Consider the following 24,944-nt stretch of genomic DNA (forward strand, 5'->3'; position numbering starts at 1 on the left):
CCACTTTCCAGAGAATTTTGATGAACCTAAGCGTCAATCTCAATTTAAAACTGTTGTAGCAACTCCCATTGCCTACAGACTAATTTCATCACGTGAGAACTGACCTCATCTCCCTATGATGAAATGGGGAGCTACAAAGATGACATTCATCCCACCTCCTCATTAAAATGTCCAGCCAATCAGAAGACACATCTGTGTTGCTTGAGATTTTGCTCAGTCATCTTGTGAATCACTACAAAAGATTGTATCATCTCTAATTTGTGGTCTTTGGTCAGTGAGAGGTCACTAATCTCATTTATTGGCAAATGCTAGCCCTTCTCTTTTTTTTCTTTTTTTTTTTGTGCAATTGAGGTTAAGTGACTTGCCTATGGTCACACAGCTAGTAAGTGTCAAGTGTTTAGTCTGAGGCTGGATTTGAACTCAGGTCCATAAATATATTAGTGGTCTGTATATACTCTTGGAAAGATATATAATTTTATCCATTTTGCAATAGTATACAGTTTTATTTACTCCCAAATAAAACAAAAATGTGTTTATTAATAAATTACCTTAGTCATTAAAGTAGACAAGGTCATTTCGTAAAGAGGAAGCTGCTGACTATTTTAAAATCTGAAGTAGCAAATAATCTTTTCTTCCCTGAATAGTGTTGCCATCAGCAAATGAAGTGGTAATTCCTAATAAATGAGATTTCTTAAATTAAAGATATTAGATTTTTGTCCATCTTTTCCCTAAATACTCAATGCACTGTTGCACAGCAACAATTTAGATTCTTTCCTATGTTTCTTTTTTGTAAGGTTGAGAGTTTGAAATCTACACTCCTTTAGCTGGGTTTGGGAATTCTGCTGGAACCAAAGGTGCAAATAACCATTGTAGAAATCAGCAGCTGTAAGTTTTTTCTTGAATATAACTGACCGTATGCCAATCCAGCCACCCTGTAGAGAAGTTAAGACACATGGCAGTAAGACCAGGCAGTTACAGCAGAATAGCAAAGCTTAGTTTGACAGATACTCTTAAAAACAATTATTTCATGAATGCCTAATTACAAAAGGTACAGCCCTAAATCCTACAGGCCAGATACATAAATACAGTCCTATTCTATGTGAGCTTATTACTTAAGGCAGGAGAGACAGATTCAAAACCAGGATGCATACACATTACATATAGATAGCAGAATAAAAAACATTATACATGGATGAACAGAAAGGTGTATTATATAGTCAATATAATCAAGAGAAAGATTTTTAATTGAGAGGAGATCACAAATAATAAATATTAAGTGAAAAAAATTCCAAGCAAACAATCTCTCAGGGTTAGTATGTCAGATTCATGATAGGTGGAAGAGTATACAGAATAGTCTTTTGTGATACCTAAAGAGGAGATGACATTCAGTGACTTAAGTTCTTTCTTAGGGAGGAAAATAGAGTTTTTGTTTTGCATTCCTAAGTAATATAGCTTTAGTTTCACAGCACAAAATATAGTCATTTTGAAATCAATATTTGTATTCCTGGGAAGAATTCCCTGAAGAGATAGTAGCACATAAGCTTGGTGTTGAAGGACTACAGGGATTCTGAGAGGCAGAGATAGAGACGTGGAGGACAGCTTGCAGAAATGCAGATGTGAAAGATGGAGTGATAAGTTGAGAGAATGGACAGTCCACTTTGGCTGGAAAATGGGGGTATGAATGGGAACAATGTGAAATAAAGCTGCAAAGGTGAGTGCAGCATCTTAAATGTCAAGCTGAGTGGTTTGTAGTTTATCCTAGAAACATCAGGGAACTACTGAAGATTTCTGAGCAGGGGAGCACACTGGAATGTTATTTTGCTAGATATATAGAAGGAAGATAGATTAGAGAGGGGAGAGCCTAGAAATAGGTAAAGAAACTGAGAGACTAACAGTCCAGGCAGAAGGTATGCTGAGCCTGAAGTAGTGTGGTGGTCATATCTTCCCCTGAACTTACCACAGTATATTACATAAAAGTAATTAAGTAAATGTTTATTAAATTTGTTACTGTTGCACATCCTTTCAGATTTTCAGTTAACAATGCGTGCTCAACTAAACCTCATTGGTTAATATCACTTAACAAATAATATTCTAGATCAAATGTCTTTGAAGAAAATTGAAGGGAATTTCTTTACTGTTTAAAAGTAATAAAACCAAAGGGGATATGCAATTATGTGTGTACATGTCCGAGATGATAAAGACAACTAAACGAAATATTGCAACAACAAAGAAAACCATACCTTGCAACAAACCAAGAGTGTTTGTGACTGTTTGTGGTATATTATTGTTCCTGGAAGAACAGATTGTCCCATTAATTTCTGATCTGAAAAAGGAAAGAGAAAAAAGGGACAAATATTCTTGCAGCTTTTTGGTTACTTAATGAAAATGAGGGGAAAAGTGTTTTTTAAATGATCTTAGCATAGACCCGAAATTAGATAGAAATTCTGGATGAAAAGCAATCAGTGTTGCCCCAACATTCCCATTTTACATACCAATATCTGAAAGTCTGGACCCTCTGTGATTCATTAATATAATCAGAAATTTTCTAATACAGAGAACAGAATGAGTCTTGTTAAAAATATAATTAGTAAGTAGGCTAAGAAGTCAATCTCAAAGCGTCAACTGACCATTTTTTGATATAACTACTGACTTGTGGAAAGGGAGATGAAAGGGTTTGGAACCCTGATCATATCCCAAATTTCAAATGAGACCCATACCAGACTTAAATATTGGGAAGGTACTGATAGTCTGAACTTGGCCTGAGTTTGAGGACAGTAGGATTGTATAATCTGTGGCTGAAAAGTCCTCCTCCAATGAAAGTATTCGGCAAGCTGCCCATCGATTTTCATTTATGCCATTTACCAGGATGAAATTTATTAGACCACTTGTACACTCCAAGGAAAATGCTAACTGCCAACTCTGCCTAATTAATGAAATTATACCTAACCAAACTTGAGTTTTCTATAAGAATTATGTTTTAGGCAAATCTGACCTAAAACATAATACATTTTCATTTAGGTTACCAAGTAAAAACATTTTTATTTTAATTATTTAAAAGTCAGTACCAGCAAGGTCTGGTCTATGAGCTTCCACCAAATCCAGAAGTTTAATGGTGCTACCCATCCAAAGTGTCTGCAATGGAATCTGAAAGCGAACACAAAACAGGGATGAAGAAAGAATACACAGCTCCAAAACTTCTTCTCATCAATCATTAGATGTTATCCAGTTCCACTTAATTTTCTTTTAATGAAGGAAATGAAGGGTCAATCAATAATGCTGCCTAAGCCTTTTCAGATAGTTTATAAATGTAGCCAATCCTTTTTTAATACAAAGGAGTTGGGTTATAGGATATATAAGACCCCGCTCAGGAAAAATAATTAATGAGCATTTATTGAACAATGGATAGGACACGGTGATGAGTGTTATGGGCACTGTACTAATTGTGTAGATAATAAACTGTCTGGTTAATTTCTAGGATTTAAAAGAACATATGAGAAAGACTTTATCTTTCAAATATACAGAATCAGAACAGGTGGCTGAAGGACCTAAATCTGTTTCATGCCATGGAGCAGGTGGTAATAATAGCATGTGGAGAAACACATGCCATGAAACAGCTTTAGGTCCCTCAGCCACCTGTTCTGATTTAGTGTTTGAAAGACAAAGTCTTGGTTCTGTTAAAAAAAAAATTAAAGTAAAAAATACACAGACTTTCTTTAAGGCAGTAAATACTTTTTTTTTTTTTTTTTTTAAGAATACAATGAATTCATTTTCACACACTGTGGGGCTAAGATTTTTTTTAAGATCTAAAAAGCAGTCCTTTTGGTTCCTTGTCCATAACACAAAAGAGTTCATTAAAGTCTTAGAAAACTTAAGTGTCTGAAACACTGAAGAATTGAAGTAAACCAAAGATATCTGAAAAGCCCAATACTGGTTTTCTTCTCCTCTGACATCCTCCCCCTACCTCCATCAGTATTACTACTTCTTCTCCATCCACTCACTGAAAAAAATTAGGGTGTCCCAGAAGCCTTACTTAAAACTGCACTGGACTTATGGGACACACTGTATAAACTATTCTCCATTTCATATTTTCATTGAGAAAACTCATCTCCTTTTGGAGCCCCCAAAATGTTTCTGAAACATTATTACTGATTAAGACTTAAGTTTACTAAGAACTGTAAATACCTTTGGCACTGTAGGGGATATTCAGAATATGTAGAAACTAGTTTCTAGAAATTCACATTTTAGGTTATGCCTTGATGTAATCTTTAGAACATCTTTGATAGGAAAACTGGCACAGAACCAGCAAAAAATGGGTAACTGAATCCAAGTGTTTGAAGAGACTAACATATGTTACAACTTCAGTACACTTATGATAATATGTGACATTTAAGAACCTGACTGATCATGAAAACAAGTCAATCTTTTGTTTATATTTAATATACTCCTGAATTTAGTTTTGCATAGTTTAGTTCTCGTGCAAATATCCAAAAAAGTGATTTCCATACAAAACTATCAGATTGAAAAAGATGCCTTACCATGCTGCCAATGGCACGCTGAAGCCGTAATATTTCCTCTGGTGTTTGTTCCTCCCATTTTACACAACTCAAAGCAACAGAGATCTTGGGAGCTATGAAATAATGCCAATGATGAAAATTAACATTTTCAGACTTACTAGACTATAAAGTTTACAAATGCATAGACTATGTCTGATCTAACTTTCTAGTTTACTGCTTTGCCACTGTAGGCACTTAAGACATTTTGCTGAATTGTTGAATTTCATGCTTATGGTAAAATGAGTAGAACTGTATCAATTAATATATATTCCAGTTCTCTCAAAACACCCTAGTTCTCAAGGGTAACAATCAGCATGATATATACTTCAAGTAATAAATGATTCTGTTTAAACAAAATGAGAGATAGAATAAATGGGGATACAGGAATTATAAGATTATGTGCCAGTTTGATTCAGTGTTTGATTGTGCAATCTGGAAAATGGATTCTTGATTAAATTTTAGTTGTAATGACATTGGATATATCATTTAAAATTCAACTTTTCTATCTGCAAAATATGCAAAACAAAAACACACCTCCAAACCCCTGAACTTCAGAAAAGAGTAAATAAAAAAAATAACAATTAAATAAGAATAAAACATTTTGAGACACAGTTCATCCCACAATACCACATTTTTTCTCTTCTATGGGTGAAAACATGACAGTAAAGAAGTTTCAAATAAAGAAATGACAGAATCCATTTATGGCATGTGATTATTGGTGCAGGGTTTGATATGGGGCTTCAATTTGTTAGCAGCCCAGGTAAAAATTTACTGCAGGTAAACAACTTTCCCCTTTTGATACAAATAAGACAGACAAGCAAGCGAGCCAATGGATGGGTTCAGCCCAAGGTGGAGTTTTCTGCAATTAGCACTTACCATATGTTACTCCTTCAGCTGGTTGCTGCCTTTCATTTTTTAAGCTTTCAGGTAAGTTTCTCAAAACTGAAATAAGCTACAAAAAGGGAGATTAAGAAAATTAATATTATAATAAATACACCAAATTCTGATGCTGCATAATTTCTTTTTACATTAAAAGAACTCAGAGTGAGGGAGCAGAGTCAGCTACTGTATTGGCTTTAACTACTCTTTTTCTGGTGGTGTTGCACTGTGTCAATCATCCCAGGACCCTGGTGTGGGTAGACCAACAGCATTCTCCAAGTCAATGGCCCAGATGAGGACTGCAGTTCATAGTTAAGCAAAGTTTTTATTCTATGAGCTAACTGGTCCACATGAGCATTTACTGGAAAGGCATTATTAGGTACTCACTATATACAATATAAAGTCACAAACCTGTGTTGACCTTATAGCTGCATAATCTACTCACTTGGTTAAGGGGGTTTTAAAGGATCCTAAAGGTGAAAACCTAAATGTTTATTTGCTAACTTATTCAATAATGCAAATTTCAGGAAGTTCTTACACAGTCTAAGAACAAAGCTTCTCTAGCTGTTTGATTATAGAGCACAACTTTCTATAAATATTAACAAATGTTAATCTATTCAGATGATTCCCAAAGACATTCTCCATCCCTGACCTTAGAACCTGAGTTCCATATCACATCTCCAACTACCCATGGGACTTAATCTGTTTAAATGTCCTTTCAGTACTTAATCACTGATATAATAATTAGTAACATTTACACAGTACTTTAAGGTTTGTAAAGTGCTCTTCAATTATTTGCCTCATAACAACTTTCAAAAGTAGATGCTATTATTATTATTCCCATTTTATAGATGAGGAAACTGAGACAAACAGAGATTAGGTGACTTGACCAGGATTACACTGCTAAGACATGTCTGAAGGCAGACTTGAACTCAGGTTTTCCTGACTCCAGGCCCGGTGCTTTATCCAGTGTGCCACTGAATTTTCTCTGCTTAGGGATGGAAGGGGCCTAAGAAATTATCCCACCCTCTCCTCCAGGCCCTCCATTTTACATATGAGGGAAGTGAAGCCCAGAGAGGTCACTTGGATACTAAGTGGCAAAGTTAGGATCTGAACCTAGGTCCTCTGATTCCAAATCCATCCTCCTCCTTCTTCACTACACCAAGACACTTCCTCAAACTCAACATATCCAAAACAGAACCTCTCTGTCTTCCAAAGCCTTCTTTTATTATGACTTTGTTATTTCTCTGTGTGGTACCACCACATCCAGAAGTCTCTCTCCACTCACAACTTTAGAGATATAGTTGACTCTTTCCTTTGCTGCTCCCCACAGTCAGTTACCAAGCTGTGTTGGCTATAACTGCTACATTTCTCAGTTTAGCATGTCTTTTCCTCTCTAATCTCACCTTAGCACACTCCTTGATTGCCATCCACCTGAACTACTGCAAAAGTCTAAAGGCTCTTTCTGCCTCCATTTTCTTCATCTTCCTTCAAAATCAATTCATCACTATGTTACCAGAGTGATTCCTAAAGTACTGCAGAATTTCCTAAAATAGATCTATAATCATTCCAAAGAGTTTGGCCAGATTATCTATGCAGAAAAAACCCAGTGGATAAAGAATACCTGTTGTCCTGAAAACGATATATGAAAAACTCATAGAAGTACAGCTAGGTGGCGCAGTGGATAGTGCTCTGGCCTTGGAGTCAAGAGGACCTGAGTTCAAACCCAGCCTCAGACACTTCAACACTTAACTAGCTGTGTGACCTTGGGCAAGTCACTTAACCCCGACTGCCTAGCAAAAAACAAAAAACCCATAGAGCTGGCCCATTAGTACATACAACTTGGATACATGTGGTAAATGGGCAATTATCTAGGTGAAAAACACAACAGCAGGAGAATGGGTTGAGTTGACTTTGGGAAATTGCATAGTGTTTTCAATCATCCCAAGCTTTTCCCAGAAACAAAGGATCATTTTTTAAAAAGAACAATATTCTTCTGATGCTGTCTGACTAAGTCATGGAATACCCATTTTTCAAAAACTAAAACTGAGGGTCACCCAAGGGCAATGAGATGCATGATGGGTCTAACAGTACCACTGAAGAACTGTGCAAGAGAAATGGCATGAACGATGTCAACAAGAAGATACATGACCAAAAAAGAAGATGGCATGGTCATGTGGTGAGAAGGAGCAATAATTAAGGAACAGCTTCTCATACTCATCAAGAGATTTGGGGGAAGGCCCCAGTACAATGGGTAGATGTGCTATAGATGCTAAGTGGGAAGAGAGGTATGAGTCACACAATATAAAAAGGTACAGATGGTTCATGTACTACATCCCTAGAAGAAGTATTCACATCACTGAGATCATAGATCCATTAAATCATCTTTCTCAGAGTCTAACACAGAGCTCTGCATAAAATAGGAATTTAAATATCTGTCAAAGCTAAATGTTCAAATAAAGTATTTGTACCCTTGGCGATTCATTTAGCTAAAGAATTTAATCAGGCATTTTTCATTGCCAGCTATAGTAATACTAGTAAAAGTGGCCCTCAAACACTCATGATGTACATCCCAATAGTATTCCTACGAATGAATGAATATATTTCATCTGGCATACAGAACAACACAAACTTGTTCAAACCAGGTAAACTTCAAAACATGGTGTTTGAATGATACATATTACAACAGAAAAACTATACTTTAAATTTATACAGCACTAACAGGAAATCCTAATTGCCGGTTTTATAGAACGTTTTGTAGTTCAGATTCTCAAATATTTTCTACAAAATATCTCTTTTGGCAATTGTTTGAACTTTACTGATACTTGTGCAGTGCTAGTACCTGTTTGTGATAATACTGTATTTCCTGGCTCCTACCACTTCTACTCCTTCCCTTGCAAAAAACTGTGAGCCCATTCCTTCAGAATATTTCTACCCATTTTCTTTTCCAATAAAAAGTGAATTTCATTTCACTAAAAGCAAAATCAGATGGAATTCAATTCAGTAGACATTTATTAAGTGCCTACTGTATGCAGAACACTAAAGTAGGCAATTGGGGTTAAGTGACTTGCCCAGGGTCACACAGCTAGTAAGTGTCAAGTATCTGGTCTGAGACCAGATTTGAACTCAGGTCCTCCTGACTCCAGAGCTGGTGCTTTATCCACTGTGCCACCTAGATGCCCCAGGTGCAATCATTAACAACAGCTTATTTTGCTGTTTTGCTGAATTGTTTCTGGGACTTTGGGGCAATTCCCTCCCACTCCAACTCTGTTCTATATAGTCTATGATACGTTTTTGGGAAGTTTAAGGGGTTTTATTTATTGTTCTTGCTTATGATCTTGCTTGTACTATCTGGTTCTGATTCATATATTTGAACATCTGTATATGTTAATGTGTGAAGGGAAGTTAAGTAGCACAGTGAATAGAGTGCTAGGCCTGCAGTCAGGAAGACTCATCTTTCTGAGTTCAAACCTGGCCTCAGACACTTTATGAGCTGGGTGACCCTGGGCAAGTCACTTAACCCTCAGTTTCTGATCTGAAAAATGAGCTGGAGAAGGAAATGGCAAACTACTCCAGTATCTTCGCCAAGAAAACCCCAAATGGGGTCACGGAGAGTTGGACACAACTGAAGACAACTGAATAACAACACAATGTGGTTGTTAAAACTTATCAATTTTTTAAAAATTGGGCAAAGGGGCAAAATGATCAGATTTATGCATAAAGAAGATTAACTTGACAATAGTGTAAAGGCTGCACTGGAGAAGGGAGAGGCAATATCGAATTCTATAACAGTATAGGCAGGCAGAAATGAAAGTCTTTACTAGAGTGGTGTTAATGGAAACAGGAAGGGGTTGGTATGAGAAATACTGTAGAGGTCTAACTGACAGGACAATATAAACTATTATATAAGAGAGATGAGGGTGAAGGAAGAATTAAAGATAATCAATTAATAAGCATTTATTAAATCCCTACAAAGTGTCCAATACTATGCTAGGATGTGATAAGAATAAAAAAAACAAAACAAAACCCAAAAAGGAGGCAGTCCCTGCCTTCAAGGAACTTACATTCTATGGTATAGACATGTTCACAAATAAATAAATGTAGAATATATATCAAAAATTATACAGTGATATACAGAGCACTGACAACTGGGGAAATCAGCAAAGGCTTCTAGAACAAGGGTTCTTTTTTTTTTTTATGCTTCAATCTGCTTTCAGACTCCATCAGTTCTTTTTCTGCAGAAGGATAGCATTTTTAAAAATTTGAATAGTATTTCATTTTTTCTCACAATTACCTATCAAGAAAAATTTTAGCATTCACTTTTACATCATTTTGAATTCCAACTTTTTCTCCTTCCTTCCTTCCCTTCTTCTGAAAACAGTAGGCAGTTTGATATAGTTCATACATACGCTATCATGTAAAACCTATTTCCTTATTCCTCACAGTTGTGGAAGTAGAACAGGGATTTTTAACCTGGGGTCTATTGTTTTCAGAAATATTTTGATAATGGTATTCTGAAATAACTGGTTTCCTTTGCAGTCCTATGTATTTTATCTTATGGATTTAAAATATCATTCTGAGAAAATCTTTACAAGACTGCTAACGGGGTCCATGACACACAAAAGGGTAAGAACTGCTGCTCCAAATGGAGATATCACTTTATCTGAGCCTGAGAGGAAGCTAAGGTTTCCAAGAGGAAGAGGGGAGAAAATACTAAAAACATCAGAGACAAACTCTACAAAGGTACAGAGGTCAGAAATGGATACAGCGAAGGGAATAGCGAAGGGAATAGCGAAGAGATCAATTTAGCCAGAACAAAGAATGTGTAAGGAGGAGTCTAATGTAATCAAACCATAAAGGCTTTAAAAACAAAACAGAAGAATTTTAATCTAAAGGCATCATGGGAAAATTAAAGCTCCTTGACAGAGGAGTGATATGGTCACCAAAGTTTTGAACACAGCTAACTGAGTTACAGAAAATCTAGCATAGTTTTGTCAAGAACAGGTCAGGGCAGACTAACCTCACTCTCTTTTATGATAGGATTTCTAGAATAATAGATGAAGGAAAAACTGACTATAATTTGCCTAGATTTTAGCAACTCATTTGACAAAGTAACTTGTGCTAGTCTTATGGACAAGATGTAGATATGTGAGCTGGACAAACAGGACAACTGAGTGGATTTTGAAGTTGCTGAATTGCTGAACACAATTAGTGAACTAACCCAGACATCACTGCTTGGCTCAATTCTACTGAACATTTTTATCAGTAATAATAAGTTTATATTGATATAGCACTTCAAGGTCTGAAAAGTCTTTTACATATATTATCTCATTTGATCCTCATAACAACCTTATGACAGAACAACGTAACAACCTCCCTATTACCTTCAGGATCAAATACAAGCTCCTTTGTTTGGTATTTAAAGCTCTTCACAACCTGGCCCCTTCCTATCTTCCCAGCCTTCTTGCCTATCACAGTCTAGCCATATGGGTCTATTTGTTCTTCCTCACACAGAACCCTCCATATCCCACCTCCATGCCTTTGCCCTGGCTGCCCTCCACACCCAGAATACTCACTCTCTAAACTTCTACCTTTTAGAAGCCCTGGCTTATTTCAAGACAGCTCATTACACAATAACAACAATACTATGAAGACAAACAATCCTGAAAGACTTAGAAACTCTGATCAACACAATGGAACCAACCACAGTTCCAGAAGACTCATAGCGAAACCTGCTATCCACCTGCAGGTAGAGGTGATGGATTCAGAGTGCAGATTTCTTTTTTTTGATGTGGCTAATGCAGGAATTTGTTTTATTCAACTTATATTTGTAATGAATGCTGTATCGTGCTTTCTCAATGGGTGAGGGAGGGGGAAGTGGGAGGGAAAGAACTTGGAACAGAAAATAAAAACAAAATAGAAAAAAAGATTCAGCTCAAATGCTACTTCGTGCAGGAGGCCTTTCTTCATCCCACAACCGCAAGTGCCTTCCCCTGAGATTATCTTCCATCTACTCTGTAAATAGCCTGACTACACCTATTTATGTACTTCCTATCTCCCCCATTAAAACGTAAGCTCCTTGAGGAGGGATTATTTTTTCCTATGTCCCCAGCATGCCTGACACATATGAAGAACTTAATATTTGTTAACTGATATACTGTTTGACGTGGATGCTATTACTATCCCCATTTTACCGATGAGGAAACTAAGGCTTAGGAATAGTGACTTGCCAAGAGTCCCACAAATAATAACTATCTGACACAGGAATAGAATCTAGGCCTTCTTGACTTCCAGCCCAACACTATCGACTACAGCATAATGCCTCTTTGTCATCAGTAATTTAGATGAGGGGCCAGCCAAATTCAACCAGTCACTGCCAGTTTGTTTTTGTAAGCCCCCAGGAGTGAGGAATGGTTGAGTTTTTACATTTTAAAATAATTTTTTAAAATTGAAAAATCAAAAAATCAAAAACAAAATAACTATTCCTAGGTTGTTGGAGCCGCAGCCAGAATCAGCCCTCTGGTCAGATGTGGCACTTGGGCTACAGCTCACTGACCTCTGACTTAAAGGCAAAAGATGGTACCTTAAATTTACAGACAGTTAACACACCTGATGGCAGGGCCATGATCCCAAAATATTTTGGAAAGCATAGTGAAACAAGTTGGGAGATAGGTGAAGCAAGTACATAGTCCTGGAAAGCAGCAGGACTGATCAAAATGCGGCAGAGGGTTTAGAAGAAGCAGTATGAATATGTAGCATGGCTCTAAGATAGATTCTTAAGCATAACTAAGACTAGAAGACTGGGATTGGTAACTGGAATGATAGCAGTAGAATATTGGCGGTATATGAAAGGTATTACTCAGCTGATAGAACAACACAGGACCCTGAAAAGTTAACACACCCCAAGTGTACTGTCTGATGTTAATATGCATTTGTTGCTGTGTATAGTCTTTGGCTATTTCACACATGTTTTTATTATGATTTAGGCTCCTACCCTTAAATTCTTTTGCAATTATCATCATGAACAAGCATTTATTGAGCGGCTACTATGTGCAGGGTAATAGAGTAGGCAGTTGGGATATGAGGCAGTTAGTCATGATTGAGGAAGGCAATATCATTTGAATGACAGGATATATAGAATGCAATTCACAACAAACAATAATATAGTATCTTAGAATTTCAGAGTTAGAAAAGATCTTAAGAGTTCATACAGTCCTCCTCGTCACCTGAGCAGGAATCCCCTCTAATACACCCAACAAATCATTTGAAAGCCTTCAGTAACGGGGAACTCATTATCTCCTCAGGCAGCTCATTACACTTTTGGACAGTTCTAACTGGTAAAGAGTTTTTCCTCATATTAAGCCCAAAGCTGTAATCTTCATTCATTGTTCTTAAACAAGTCTAATCCCCTTTCTTCAAAAAACAGACCAAACTTTTTTGATGCTCCGTTGTATTGCCGTCACTCCCCTTGATCTCAGCGATAAAACTCCCTTCTAACAAAAAATAAAAAACCACATCAACCCGTTGTCCACATCTGACAATCTATGCCTCATTTTGCACCTATTATCTGCTATTTCCCATGCTTCACTATCACTCCTCTGATGTCAGGAATGGTCACTGTATTAATCAGCAGGTCAGTGCATAATCAGTTCCTTCCATTTTCAGTCTCTTTACCACCCTAATCATCGGTTCTCTTCCATTCAGGTTATCAATGTCTTTCTAACATAGCTGAACTGAACACGATACTCTAGATGTGGTCTGAGAGAATACAGTAGAACTAGAACCTCCCTCTGTTTCTATTAATGCAGTCAAAAATTACATTATCTTCTTTGACTGCTCTGGCATATTACTGATTCACAACGAGCTCAGAGTCAACTAAACCCCAAGGTCTTTTTCAAATGCACTAGACTCTGTCCACATCTTCCCCATTCTATACATGTGCAGTTTATTTTTTTAACCTAATCATAAGATTTTAAATTTAAATCTATCAAATTTTATGTTAAATTTATTCCAATGAGATTTTTGTATCCTAATTTTGTTATCTAGCATGTTAGCTATCCTGTGCAGATTTGTGTCATTTGATAAGCATGCTACCTGTGCCCGTATCACTGATAAAAACCACTAGCCAGAACAGGATCAAAAACAATCCTGTAGCACTCCCCTAGAGACCTCCTTCCAAGCCAAAACCAATCCAATAATTACATTCTTTTTTTTTAATCATTTATTTAACCAGTTCTAAAGTCACTTAATTGGTCTATCATCCAGACCACATCACTCCATCTTGTCCATATGATGGGATTTCTGTCAAGTGCCATGCCAAACCCAGGCAAATGTCTAAGAAAGCCCCTGGGTCTACCACTCTAGTATGTAAGAGATCAACAATCTCATTAGCATGGGAGACTCCTGATATAGAAATTCTCTCCAACCAAGCAGACTGGAACCCATCTATGATTTAGTACAGAAGTCCTAGGGAGTTCAGCAAGATACACAAAAAGTTAAATGACTTGCCCAGAATCACCCAACTAGTCAGAGGCAGGACTGCAACCAATGTCTTCCCAACTTTAAGCAGAGCAGTCACATTGCCTCTATGATTTTAATAACACTGCCAAAAAAGGAAACGAGCTTAGCCTAACTTGCTCTTGCCCTACCTGCTTTCTGCCAGTTTCCCATTCTAAGAACTTACAAGTAACTCTTTTAGTGACACGTATAACAGTAACTCTCATTTATAAAGTGCTTTCCCTATAACAATCCTGTGAGGTGGATAATGCAGGTGTTATTACCTCCTTTTTACAGATCAAGTAACTGAGTCCTTGAAGAGGTAAAGGGGCTTGCTTTTAAAGCTGGTAAGTACTGAAGTTGGGATTTGAACCCAAGTCTCCAATCCAAGTACAGTATTCTTTACATTTCACTCCATATTCCCTCCAATAAAGGGATACAAATTAGTAAGTACAAAGCACACAGTAAGCGCTGACTATGCTGCATGAATTTTCTAACTGAATAAGCCAAGTACTAAATGAGTGGAGCTAAAGAAGTCTGGAGGAAGGAGAGATCACCGAAGGTTGGGATGGTCAAGAAATACTTCCAAGGAATTGAGGCTGCAGTGGTACAGACAGTATAAACCTTTAATAAGAAAAGAGAAAGGAACAAGAGATTCCAGGGAATGCGAAGAGCATATGCAAAGGTAGTGACTCACGGCAGCAAAGCTCAGAGTGTGTTTGAAGAATGCTAAATATGCTCAAGTAGGCCAAAGTATAGGGGAAAAAATGAGACAGATAAGGCTAGAAAGACAGACCAGATTACAGAGGACCAAGAATACCAGCCTAACAAACATTTAAACAAAAAACTGTATCACCCTTTTCCCCCCTCAAAGAAGCTTAAAATACCTCATCATTCAATTCAGGAAGTATTTATTAAATGCCTACATCAAGGGTGCAAAGACAAAAATGAAAATGGTCCCTGCCTTCAAAGAGCTAACATTCTCCACGATAAAATGTTCCTTATATTGGGACATTAGATGAAACCTCTATTTGACTGATTAAAAGAAATTATAACGCGATGTGGGTGAACTTACCATGTTGGCACCCAACCTTGATAACACTGTTTCCAATTCCTTCGCTGTGCACTGCGGTGGTACAGGAATTGTTTCTTGTTTAATAATTGGACCTACATCGAACCTAGAAAAAGAATTAAAAGGAAAACTACTCTTACTGACAATACTTGTAATGAACAACATATCACACTCACATTTCTGCCCTCTTGGGCTTTTACTAAAGACACAGTAACATAAACTACAGGCTGGCACAGAAGGCCAATCTGAATAGTACCTGACAGCTACCTCTAACATCAAAAATAAGGGGAGAAATGCAGTAGTTTAATAGATGATCTGATTTTGACAACAAAAATAAATACAGAATTGAGAGGCAGAATAGGCAGAAACTAGTCTGTAACTTTGTTTTAAAATTTACATTTTTCTCTAAAAAAGGAAAAAAAGCATGATGTGTCTATTAAAAATACAACAAAAATGTTTAGCCAGATGGCAAGAGGAAGATGCTCTTTTACTACAAACATATTCATCTTTCTTTATGAAAAATACAGAGCAGGTTATCTATCATCCATGGAAACAAAATTAGAAAAGGCATTGTTTCTCTCTTCCCCAAAGGTAACATTTCATTTACCTAAGAGTTCTGCCTTCATGAAATCATCAGGACCACCAGTAAATGAAACAAACTTTCACAAGTGCTATATTTCGCACAAGGGTGCAAGGTTTGGTGTGTTTGTGTGTGTGTGTGTGTGTGTGTGAGTGCTCACACGTGCGCCTTTATATACCTTCACATGTGCTGATATCAGGCACAAGCCTTAAGACTTAGCTTCAAGAATAAAAGTTTAAACAGAACAACAATTTGTGAATTTTTAAACTGTTCTTCTCTGCTATAAACATTAACTGATAGTAACATATGTAAAATTGCTATACTTAACTTTCACTTTTGTAGTATGTATTATGGGAAATCTGTAACTAGCATTCAAAAGCAAATTTGTTAAAATTTATAACAACTATATTACACAATTATATATTATTCTTTTTTCATCCCGTGAGAAACAAAAAATGGCTATCACAAACAAGAATGTAAGTTCTGGTCTTTGATAAGCAGTCCCCATCATCTGAGAGAATTACCAAAAAAGAGGCACTTGATTTGAATTTAATTTCTAACAGTCTAAATTAGAAAGTTTAAAAATTGTACAAGGACTTCATGAAGGGCCTGTATGCTCTAAAACAGGCCTGTACAAACTTGAGGACTGTGGCTGCTTTCAGCACACCAAAGGATTTCCTCTACATACAAAGGATGTTTCCCTCTAAGTTTTTCGCAGGATGCCAGAAATCCTTTGGCATGAACAAGCTGCCTGTGGGCTGTAAGCAGCCCATAGGAGCCGGCAGCTGTGCAGGCCTACTCTAAAAAAAAAGAGTTTATAACTTAAGGTTTGGTGTTTAGGATAAAAAAAATCAGCGTATACTCACTTCCATTTTTATGGAGTTAAAAAGTTAACTTTAACACTCTGAAACTGGAGAAAATGGTTAATAACTAGCACTATTAGAAAAGCATATATAAGGATACTGACACTTAAAAAAAGGAAATTTGCTGTACCTTTTAGGTTTGATTTGCATAATTGTTACCCCAGTAACTGCGTCTCCATGAAGCACCGTATGGACAACAGGGGCAGGACCTCGCCATCTCGGGAGATAACTGGGATGGACATTCAATATGCCACTGGATTAAAAAATTGGGGAATTAATATATGTGGGTTCATAACTAACTCTTAGGTAAACTGTTACATGACTTTAAATAATGCTTACTTTTTCTAATTTATGAAAAACTGCTTTCTATCTAAAACTATATTAGTTTATTTATTGTTCCAAAAGTGTTCCATAATAGTTCACTGGGAACTTAATAAACAATTACTTTTTAAAAAGATTTATTTTTAAAAAGATTCCTTAATAAACAATTACTTTTTAAAAAGATAATTCTTTTTTTTTAAAAAGAATTATCTTTTTAACATGCGGGAAAAGATCTCAAGACCCAGTATGCATTTTATTCCCTAAAATCATGGACAATGTGAATTATGTTCATAATCTATTCAGATACTGGCTGTCCTCACTTCATCCAAACAACCTAAAACAACCTTTCTATATCTCTACCACATTACCTATTTACTTGCATATTCTTCTCCTTAATGTAAATATTTTATTGCTCTTTCTGTTTATATTGTACATGTCTATCTATGACAATCTGTGTATTTGTTTGTTTTTGTAAACTCCTAAAGGTTTTGGACTATTATTAATTTATTTTAGTAATAGTGCCTAGCACAGTGTCACCCAAAATTAAACATCTATTGCTTTTTGGTGGTGATGACTCATACCAATAACAAGTCTTTGTTTGTTTTTTGTTACTTTTAGTGATAAGCAGATTCTGTGAGATCAAAGAAAACAAAATTAAAGTTCAAATAGTAACTATTACACCTTAAAAACACCAAGTCCATCTATAATGACTACTGATTTCTAAATTTCTTTAAAAGAGAACTTACTATGGAAATTTAAGAATGAGTTCTTCACTCAAAAGACGACCAAATGAAGCCACCACTCCAACATCGAAGTCCCCAGATCCCACATCAGGCCATTCATATACTGGAAGCTGAGCCTGAAGGGCATAACTTTTCACTGGCAGTCCTTTTGGTGAAGGGGAAGGCACTGTGACCACCTCTAAATTTTCTACTATCTGGTCCCTTTTATTTTCCCTTAAGATGGTAAGACAGGAAGGAAAATGCAAAGGTTAGTTAAGTGACTTTTGTAAGACATAAAATACAGCTGGAAATACTACACTTTGTTATACATATGGAGTGTACCTTTTTGATTGAACTGATAAAAAGATTCAAGGTTAGACACTTAAACCAAGAGGCTGAGTGAAAAATTTAGGATCAGGGTGAAAGCCAAATGCATTAGTAAAAATGTCTGAATAGTTTAAAGAAAGTTTTTTTCCTAAGAAAGTTTTTTTTCTTCCAATTACAGCATACAATATAAGTCAATCTATAAAATGTTACTGCATTAGTAAGTAAAATAGCATATGTACATGAAAAACTGAAATTAGGGTCATAAAATCAGTCAGAATATTTTATAAAACATTATATAATCATAAATGTCCTATTCAATGAGAATTATGGCAGTAGTGTCAAACTCCCAGCCTCTGTGCAGGAGTTTCCAGTGTGGCTCAAACCAGATTAAAATGTAATTGGGAGATGTTTAACAAATTTTTTAAAAAAATATAACACAGATAATGCCAATTAGAAGTTTTCTCAGTCAGTATGCCCAGACACCTGTTTCTATTTGAGTTTGACTCCACTGATGTACAGGATTGGGAGGCAGCACCATGCAGTAAAAAGTGTATTGAATTTGGAGTCAGCAAGACTTGGGTTTAAATCCCTCCTGTGCTACTTACTACCTAAGTGACCTTAAGATCTTCAGGCTTAAGTTTTTTGCTCATCTGTAGAAAAGGATAAAGCATAGTACCTACCTCCCAGGGAGGTTGTAAGGATCAAAGGAAATAAAATATGTAAAAATACCTCACAAACTTTAAGGTATTAGATCAGTTATCACATGTAGAGGCAAGTGTCCCAGAAGGAATGTAAAAAGAATGGGGAACAGGAGAATAATACAGAAGGCTTGTGTTGGGGTTTAGAACAAGAATTTTTAACTTTTTTTCTTCATGGAGTTGAACCCTTTGGCAAGTTGGTGAAGTCCACAGACCCCCTTCTCAGACTATTTTTAAATGCATAAAATACACAAAATTAATAACTAGTATTTATATGGCACTTTAAGGTTTGCAAAGCACTTCACAAAATATCTCATTTGATCCTCACAACTATCCTGGGAAGCAGGTGCTTTTATTATTCCCATTTTACATGTGAAGAAACAGAGGCAGAGGTTAAGTGATTTGCCCAGGATCACACAGCTAGAAAGTGTCTGACCCTGCATTTGAATTCTGGGGATCCTAACTGCAGGTCCAGCTCTCTATGTAACGCTCCAATGGCAAACCAACTATATTGGAATAGTTTTCAACATACTTAAAGAAACGCTCATGGACCTCAGGTTAAGAACCTTTGCGAACTGCAGTCACATCTGAGTTATGTCCTGTAGTAAGAGGAGTGAAGGACTGTACATACTGAGAACAATGACAGGCTATAAATTATATAGGGTGTCCTGTATTCATATTTATTATTATTTAACTTTAAAAGCTTAAAATTGCACTACAACTTTGGATGCCCTGTACAATATAAAAGTTCTGGAGGAGAGTGTATCCATCAGACTAGTCAGGACACTCTCATTTTAATCTGTGTGACACACACACACACACACACACACACACACACACACACCCCGGTTGGGGGCGGACACAGCCACCTGAGGGGGTCTGCATACCCTCCCTCATCTCATCACACACAGACGCTTGGGGGACGGGGCTCCCTCATTTTTGTCACCTCCCTCATCTCATAATACAGTCTCATAACAGCCACATACACAGTCACACACAGTCAGTCTGTCATTCACTCACACACACATACACACACCGCTCAGGGGGTCTGCATATCCTCCCTCATCTCACACACACACACAGACACACACACCCCCTGACCTGAAGAGGTCTGCATACCCTCCCTCATCTCATCACACAGACACACACACCCCCGAGGGGGTCTGCATAGCCTCCCTCATCTCATCACACAGACACACAGACACACACGCACGCACGCTCGGGGGGCGGGGCCAAGCCCCGCCCCTGCACCGGGAGGTGCGCGGAGTGCGCCCCGACCCGAGATAAGGAGACACAGCCAGGGCCCCGAGCCCAACCCCGCGCCCGCGGTCACGCTGAGCCTGCCGGGCGGAGGCCTGAAACCCCGCCCTCAGGTACCTGGCCGCGCTCAGCGCCCGCAGCACCTCGCGGGCAAAGTCGTCGGTGCCGAAGAAGAGCACCCTCCAGGGGGGCCGCTCCCGGGCTCGGGGCCGGACCGCCGCGCCATCCCCTCGGCCGGGGCTGGAGGCCCGTCCCCACCACTGGTGCGCCAGCCTCCTCCGGGAAGCGCAGCACAAGCCACAGGGCGGCTCCGGAGCCCGAGCCGGAACCGGCAAGCGCCAGGCCGGCAGCAGCGCCCGCATAGCGCAGACGTCGGCCCGCGGCCCACACTCCGCATGCGTGCGCTAGGGGAGGGGCAGGGCCTCGCGATGGCGAGGGCGGGGCTTCCAGAGGGCGGGGGAGGGAGGGGGCGCCCTCTTGTGGCATCCCTAACCCTCAGCCTCCTGAGACATCTCCCTGGCGGCAGGGGGCGGAGCTCCGTGGGGCCGGATACTTGGCCTCGGCCTTAGGGTGGTGGGTCGGCCCTCGTGGCATTTCCCCCTTCATTTCACAAAATATCAGCATAAAAGGTCTCAGGCGCTTATTACGTGCCAGGCACTGTGCTAAGCGCCGAACATATGAAGAAAGGCAGAAAGCCCCTGCCCTTGAGGAACTTGCCTTCTAACATGTGAACTACTAGGTACATACATTCCAATGGACACATTTAAGTAGAGGGTAGGCAATCCGAGAGGGGAAGGCGGCCCTAGCACCTGGGGCCATGGGGAAAGGTCTCCTCCAAGACGGGGCTTGAGCTTAGCCTGCAAGGAAGCCAGGGAAACTAAAAAGCAAGTGTGAAGAGGGAGAACGTGGCACGGTAAACGACCAGTGCAAAGGAGTGGTGATGGGAAATGAAGTGTCGTGTTCTAGGAATGGCAAGCAGGAGCCTGTGCTCCAGTGCAAGGGAGTAAGGTTTAAGAAGCCTGGAAAGGAAAGAAGGTGAACAGATATAAGGAGGTTTAAATGCCAAATACAAGAGTTTACGTTTGACGTTGGAGGAAACAAGAACCCATTGGAGATTGCTATAATGCCAAGGATTGGATTAAGGAACAAATGAATGAATAAAAAATCATTTTTAAGTATTTAATATGTGCCCTGAACATTTAATCTTTTTTTTTTTATTTTGGACTTAACAAATACCAAATAAAACGAACATTTCCATATACAAAGTAGAACAGAAAAAGGATTATGTAAGTAACTTCAAATCTCTATGCTGTACTTCACTTTTTCATTTAGGTGTATGATAAATTCAACATGTAACTTTCAAAACTGTGGGGTCTTTTGTTTTCTGTACGTTTAAAAATGCTTCTATGATCCTCTTTTTTTTTTCAACCCTATCACTCTCCTCCATTCCCTTCCCCCTTCTTCCCACCAAAAAACAGGAAAGCAAAACTCTTGTAACAAATATGCATAGTCAAGCAAAACAAATTCCCATAGAGGGCATATCATTCTGCAACTTAAGTCCACCATGTCTCTGCTAGGAGGTGGGTCACATACTTCATCATCAGTCCTCTAGAATCATGACTGGTCATCACATTGATCAGAGTTCTTGACTTTCAGATTTGTTTTTCTTTGAAATGTCATCCTTGTATAATTGTTCTCCTGGTTCTTTTCATTTCATTCTGCATTAATTCATACAAATTTTCCCAAGTCTCTCTGAAACTATGTTTCCTCATTTCTTATAGTTAAATGATATTCATATACCATAACTTGTTGGGCCATTCCCCAGTTGATGGGCACCTCTTTAGTTTGCAGTTTTTTGAGGCAATAAAATGAGCCGCTTTATTTTTGCAGGGACTTTTTGGCGTCCTTTTCCTGTTTCTTTGAACTCTTTGAGGCATAGGTCTAGTAGTAGTATCATTGGGTCAGAGGGCATGCATAGTTTAGTAACTTTTTGGTGCCTGGCACATTTGTACCTTCTATATCTAAATTTTTAATCCAATGACTTCAGGTGTTATCTGGGATGGTAGGAATAAAATTCCTCCACCTATGCATTAAGCTAGTTTTTCCTTAAAAAGGTTTGGGGTTTTTTTTTTTTTTGGCAAAGATACTGTAGTGGTTTGCCATTTCCTTCTCCAGCTCATTTTACAAATGAGGAAACTGAGGCAAACAGGGTAAATTACTTGCCTAGGGCCACAAAGCTAGTAAGTGTCAGAGGCTTGATTTGAACTCAGGAAGATGAGTCTTCCAGGCCTGATGCTCTGTACACTATGGCCCCCCCTTACTTCAAGCCTAAACTGAACTGTAATCCATTGCTCCTAGACTATCCTGTGAAGCCAAACAGAACAATTCTAATTCCTTTTCCACAAGACAGCCCTTCAAATTCTTGAAGATAAATATCACATCCCCTTCTAAGTCCTACTGTTGGCCTATATTATCAAAGGCCCCTTGCTTTCAAATATGTTCATATTCATTCATTCAATAAATATTTATTAAGCACCTACTATGGGCCAGGCACTGGCTAAGTGCTGGGGATACAAAAAGAGCCAAGCTAGGCAGTTAGGTGGTGCAGTGGATAGAGCTCCAACCTTGGAGACAGGAGGACCTGAGTTCAAATGCAGCCTCAGACTAAACACTTGACATTTACTAGCTGTGTGACCCTGGGCAAGTCACTTAACCCCAATTGCCTTTAAAAAAAAAAAAAGATGCAAAAGACAGTCCCTGCCCCCAAAGCACTTAGAATTTAATGGGGGAGACAACATGAAAAAAAAATACATCTAAAGCAAGCTATATTCAGGATAAATAGGAAATGACAGGGAAGGCATTGGAATTAAGAGATGTTAGGGAAGGCTTTATGTAGATGGTGAGATTTTGGTTAGAATTGAAAGGAAATCAGAGAAATCAATAGTCAGAGTGGAGGAAGGAGAACATTCCAGACATTTGGGATAGCCAGAGAGGATGCCCAGAGCTAAAAAACAAAAACAAAATAAAAAAAGAAAACGTGAAGTGTCTTGTTCAAGGAACAGCCAGGAGTCCAGTATTACTGGATTGAAAAGTATGTGTCAGGGAGTCAAGTGTAAGATTGGAAAAGTAGTAAAGGCTAGGTTATGAAGGGCTTTAAATGCCAAACAGAGCATTTTGCATTTGTACCTGGAGGCAGGGATGGCAGTGTGTGTGTGTGTGTCTGTGAGAGACAGAGAGAGAGAGACATGGTCTGTTCCCCCTCTCTTAGAGGCCCCCCCCAGTACTTAACTTCCCCCCCACCTCCTCTTTTCACTTACTGAACAATTGGTCTGCAGGTTTTGGTATCCATTTCTTTACCACCAGCTGCCCTTCTAATTTTCAGTCTGGTTTTTGTTTGTTTGTTTGTTTCCTTTTGTTTCTTTCACTCCAATAAAACTATGTTGTAGAAAGTGACTACTTTTATCAATCCCAGTGTGCATTCTTACTTAACTTCCTCACAACTGGTATATTTATCCCAATGGGTCTGGGGTTTTCTTGTCCTAATTGGCACATTTGTAAAGTGAAAAACTTTTGTTTACTGCTGATGAATGTGATGGGGTATGCCTATGCTGTAAGAAATGACAAATGAGATGCATGCAGAGAAGTATGGAAAGATTTACATGAATAGATGCAGAGTAAAGTAAGCAGAGTCAAGAAAACACTGTACACACTAAGTACAACGACCTAAATGGAAAGAACAAAAAAAAACCCAAAGTGAATGTTATGCAATGACAAAGATCAAGTGGGACTCAAAATGAAAATATATGGGAGGACACTCGTAACCCACCCCTTCACTGAGGTCCACAGGTATTGCACGTGGCCTATGTTTTTGGATTTTTTCAATGTATTAATTGCTTGTGCTAATTTTTTCCTTTCTCTTTTTTTTTTTGGTCTTTAAAAAATATCATCTGTTATATAGGTTAGTTGTGTGGGAGAGGGGAAGAGAAGAGGGGAAAACCATGATGATGCAAAAAACCGGAAGACATCAATTAAAACTTATTCCAAAAAAAAACAACAGTAGTGTAAACCTGAAGTTTGTGAGTCATTCAGGTGAGTTGTCAATCCTGCCAGAAATGACCAGCTTCTGGAAGGACCTCAAATGTGTTGTAATAGGTCACAAATCAAGACAAAAGGGACTAAAGTGACTGTGTCATAGACTGATACATATTCTCTCTATACCTTTTTTTTAAAGATCAATAAACTATAAATAAATGTACTTCCTCTGATTGTGATCTGAGATTCTTTTCCATAAAATGGCTCATTACATCCTCAATTTTTACCCTATCAATCTTTATTCTAATTTATAGCTCGACCTTTAAAATGACCTCTAATTTTTTATCTGCTGTCACCTCTAGGCACTGAAAACTAAATATATCATTTCCTCAAAGCCAGTCATTCCTCCTCTTTGAAAAACGGAATGCTGTAGTTGAATGACAACTTAGGCTCAAATCCTTACTTTGATTTGACACAAAATCTATTAGTTGTGTCACCTTGGACAAATCACTTACTCTCTGTAGACCTCAATTTCCTCACTTATGTGTGTTAAGTCATTTTTTCAGTCATGTCTAACTCCATTTCCTTCTCCAGCTCATTTTACAGATAAGGAAACTGAGGCAAATAGGGTTAAGTGACTTGCCCAGGGTCACACAGCTAATAAGTGTCTGAGGTCAGATTTGAACTCAGGAAGATGAGCCTTCCTCACTCCAGGTCAGGCACTCTATCCACTGTACCACCTACCTTCCCCTTCCTCATTTATAAAAGAAATAGACTAGATGCTGTTTAAGGGCCCTTCCTTTGAGCTCTGTCTGTGGTGCCACCATTCTTGTTGTCACCTAGATTTAGAACCTCAGAAGTGTATCCTTCTTCCCCCCATGTACCTAACCAATTGTCAAGTCTTGTGGATTCTTCCTTCAAAATGTCTCTTAAATTTCTCCTATCTCTGTTTCTCTTCCGTTCTAATAAAGGCATCTCACATCTGAATTGCTGTAACAGCTTCCTAATTGGACTTTTCTTCTTTCAGTCTTTCTTTCCTCCACAACCCCTCCCCCAATCTAAATACTACTGTTGAGGTTTAGGTGCTAGGGGTACTGGGACCCCAAAATCACCACACACGGGGCCTGCCCGAAAGAATTTG

General features: G+C 38.3%; 1 protein-coding gene across 1 annotated transcript; it reads right to left on the bottom strand.

Moving 5' to 3' along the window:
* Nucleotides 1–517: 517 nt before the first annotated feature.
* Nucleotides 518–20,133, bottom strand: MTFMT (mitochondrial methionyl-tRNA formyltransferase). Its single transcript, XM_027852232.1, has 9 exons — nt 19,889–20,133; nt 17,511–17,720; nt 16,574–16,696; nt 15,004–15,106; nt 5,430–5,505; nt 4,536–4,627; nt 3,066–3,144; nt 2,241–2,323; nt 518–932 (listed from the first exon to the last, which is right to left on the bottom strand). The coding sequence occupies exons 1-9, from the start codon at nt 20,131–20,133 to the stop codon at nt 729–731; spliced, it is 1,215 nt and encodes a 404-aa protein (XP_027708033.1). The 3' UTR covers nt 518–728.
* Nucleotides 20,134–24,944: the final 4,811 nt, after the last annotated feature.

This window comes from Vombatus ursinus, unplaced genomic scaffold, assembly GCF_900497805.2.
Source record: "Vombatus ursinus unplaced genomic scaffold, bare-nosed wombat genome assembly UNPS02009205.1, whole genome shotgun sequence".
In the NCBI taxonomy this organism is placed as follows: Eukaryota; Metazoa; Chordata; class Mammalia; order Diprotodontia; family Vombatidae; genus Vombatus; species Vombatus ursinus.